Source organism: Cyclopterus lumpus, chromosome 13 (assembly GCF_009769545.1).
Source record: "Cyclopterus lumpus isolate fCycLum1 chromosome 13, fCycLum1.pri, whole genome shotgun sequence".
Taxonomy (NCBI): Eukaryota; Metazoa; Chordata; class Actinopteri; order Perciformes; family Cyclopteridae; genus Cyclopterus; species Cyclopterus lumpus.
The window spans coordinates 4,977,857-4,980,502 of record NC_046978.1 but is presented as its reverse complement, the minus strand read 5'-3'; the positions used below and the strand labels follow the sequence as shown (position 1 = coordinate 4,980,502).

Below are 2,646 nucleotides of genomic sequence, written 5' to 3'. Positions count from 1 at the left end.
TCTACAGATTGTTTATTTCGATGAACAACAAGAACAGTGACAAATTGCCACAACAATTTCCTGGGGCCCAAAGTGTCATCAAAAATCAATCAATTTACAACAATGTACAATATTTGCTTGGAAAGTGATACAATTAATTGATTATCAAAATAGTTGCGGATTCATTTTCCGTTAATCGACTGATCGATTGCAGTTATAAATGTGGACACTGGTGATACTGTTGACAAAGAGATCAACTGGACCACCCTGTTAGAGTTATGGACAACTATCTCCAAGCAGTGCACCGAGGACAACTGGAAAACTTACTTGGCATGAAACCTTCTGTTTTTAAAGTGATTATGAAATACGATATTGTTTTGATGGAAGTGGTGGTCTGGGGTTACAGTATCAAATTATTTTCTGGAGCAACATCAATCTTTATCAGACATGAATCTTTGCAGGTGTCTTGATTATTTTTTCCAAACAAAATAGACATTTAAAATAGAAAAGTGTTACATTCAAAAGAAATGTTAAGTGCAATGTTTCATTTGCCTCAGTTAAAGAATGATATGACGAACAACAAAACACGTCAACTCGAGCACATCTCCAGTAATAACCTCTTTCTGCATCTCAAAAAAGCAAGACAGCAGTGTTGACGATCTACAGAAAGCATCTCTCAAAAACGTCTCCTTCACAACCTCTTGAAACACGGGCATCGGACTCCCTCTGTGCTCAAAAGTGGGACTGCTAGTCAGCGTCTGACTTTTGAAAGCAATCTCACAGAACAGTATGATTTATGATACAGACAGAAAAACACAATGTACAACCACACCTAAAAAAAAAATATATAACAAATTGTATAAACTATCTCACAGTTGTGAAAACAGAGCTCATTTGCATCAACAATAAGAGAGACTTCCAAGTGCCTCTCATCCCAAATGGCATATTCTGTTTAGCAGGAAACAAAAGCTTCAAGTGTTCATGCATCAAAAGTGAATGAAATCACATCCTGACACCTGATCAGTGCCTCTTTCTGCACCCCGATGGGAGTGTGCAGGTCCGACACCTGAAAGTTCAACACGTCAATGTCAGATGCTCTAAACGTGGCCTCCACCTTTCACCCTCTCATACATGTGAAACTGAATCTTCTTATTGGCCATGGTCAGGAGACATCGGAGGAAACTTTCTCTCAGCACGGATCGGGCATGCTGCTCCCTGGGCAGCTGCTCAGGATCTGCGTCGGACGCAGCAGAAGTGGGAATGGAGGTTCGACAGAGAGCGATGAAACGAGGTGATTTGGGGTCAAATCCGCGGCTGTTGGGGTCGGGTCCCTTTGGCAGGCGGAGCACAGTCACCGGCGTTGCCATGTTCAGTCTTTCTGCCAATGGCAATTAAAAATAAAACACAAATGATCAAAACCAACTAGGAATAAGGCCTACGTTAAAATTACAATGCACCTTTTTAAAAAGACATTAATTTGACGTATAGAATATTCAGACAGATGACCAAGAAATACAAAAAGAAATTGGATAATTGGATTCATAAATTACAAACAATTAATGCAATATGATCACAATCTCGAGAGAAGACCATGCCCGCACACTGAATACATGTCAAATGTCATTGTAATTAAAACAGTCTTTGGGGAACATCTGGTTTATTCCACACACTTGATATCATATTGGGATGTGCAGGCACTAACTCTAAGCACTCAAAAACAATGCAAACATTTAATTGATTAGTTGATGGACATAAAATAAATTGATATAACGATTATTTAAATGTGAAAATCATTTTGATAATCAATTAATTGTATTACTCATCAAAAAGCTTCCATCAAGCATCTCCCATGTTAAGATTGACTGCTTTCTCCATTTTATACATTATTTATTCAATAACTTGGGTTTAAGACAGTTCAGCCTTCTTTTAGGAACTTGTGATGGACACGTTTGCTTTTCTGTTTTTGGACTTTCTCTTGCTCACTAAATGATGAAATCAAATCAAATGAAGCAGGCCATCAATATAAATCACAAGTTTAACATCAGCATCAGAACACATTGAACACATTTGGCTTCAATACTTCAACTAAAGATCATTTTTACAGACTCGTGTGCTTTGGTGTTTGGATTCATTGCTAACGTTGCATTTCGTGCTTTTGATGCGAGCTTCATGTGGTAGAAGTACCAATAAGCTTCACATTAATACAGGTTTTTAAACTATTAGTTAGTACAGCCAAGTTAACGTTGGACACGTAAACTAACGAAAGTGAGACACATCTGCCTTCAACGCACCAGTAAGGTCGCTCCACAATGCAGAGACATATTTTACATGAGAAAAGGCGTTAAACTATATGTTGTACAGTTAGGTAACTTAGCCCTAAACTTTACTTTAAGTTAGCACGTTGCTAATTGCTCAGACAACTTTGGTCAAATTGCGTTTATTTGGACACATTTGGACATGCTTTCTTCCTCCCAGTAGAGCCAACAACGTGCGAGTTTAATCAAAGACGAACTACCGTTTAACTGAACCCTCATTTTGTTAATATACATATTTAGTTACTCACTGTTTCCTCCAGTTATCAGCATCAGCGGTACCAGCCAGCAGGCAGGCTTTCCTTCTTCTTCGTTGGATTTATTGGCAGACAGGAAAGTAGCTCACAGGCTTATT

General features: G+C 38.5%; 1 protein-coding gene across 1 annotated transcript; it reads right to left on the bottom strand.

Moving 5' to 3' along the window:
* Window positions 1–2,646, bottom strand: gemin7 (gem (nuclear organelle) associated protein 7). The gene is given in 3 exon segments (XM_034548443.1): window positions 1–1,081; window positions 1,083–1,357; window positions 2,543–2,646. Coding segments are annotated over 3 exon segments (420 nt in total). The 5' UTR covers window positions 2,565–2,646; the 3' UTR covers window positions 1–958.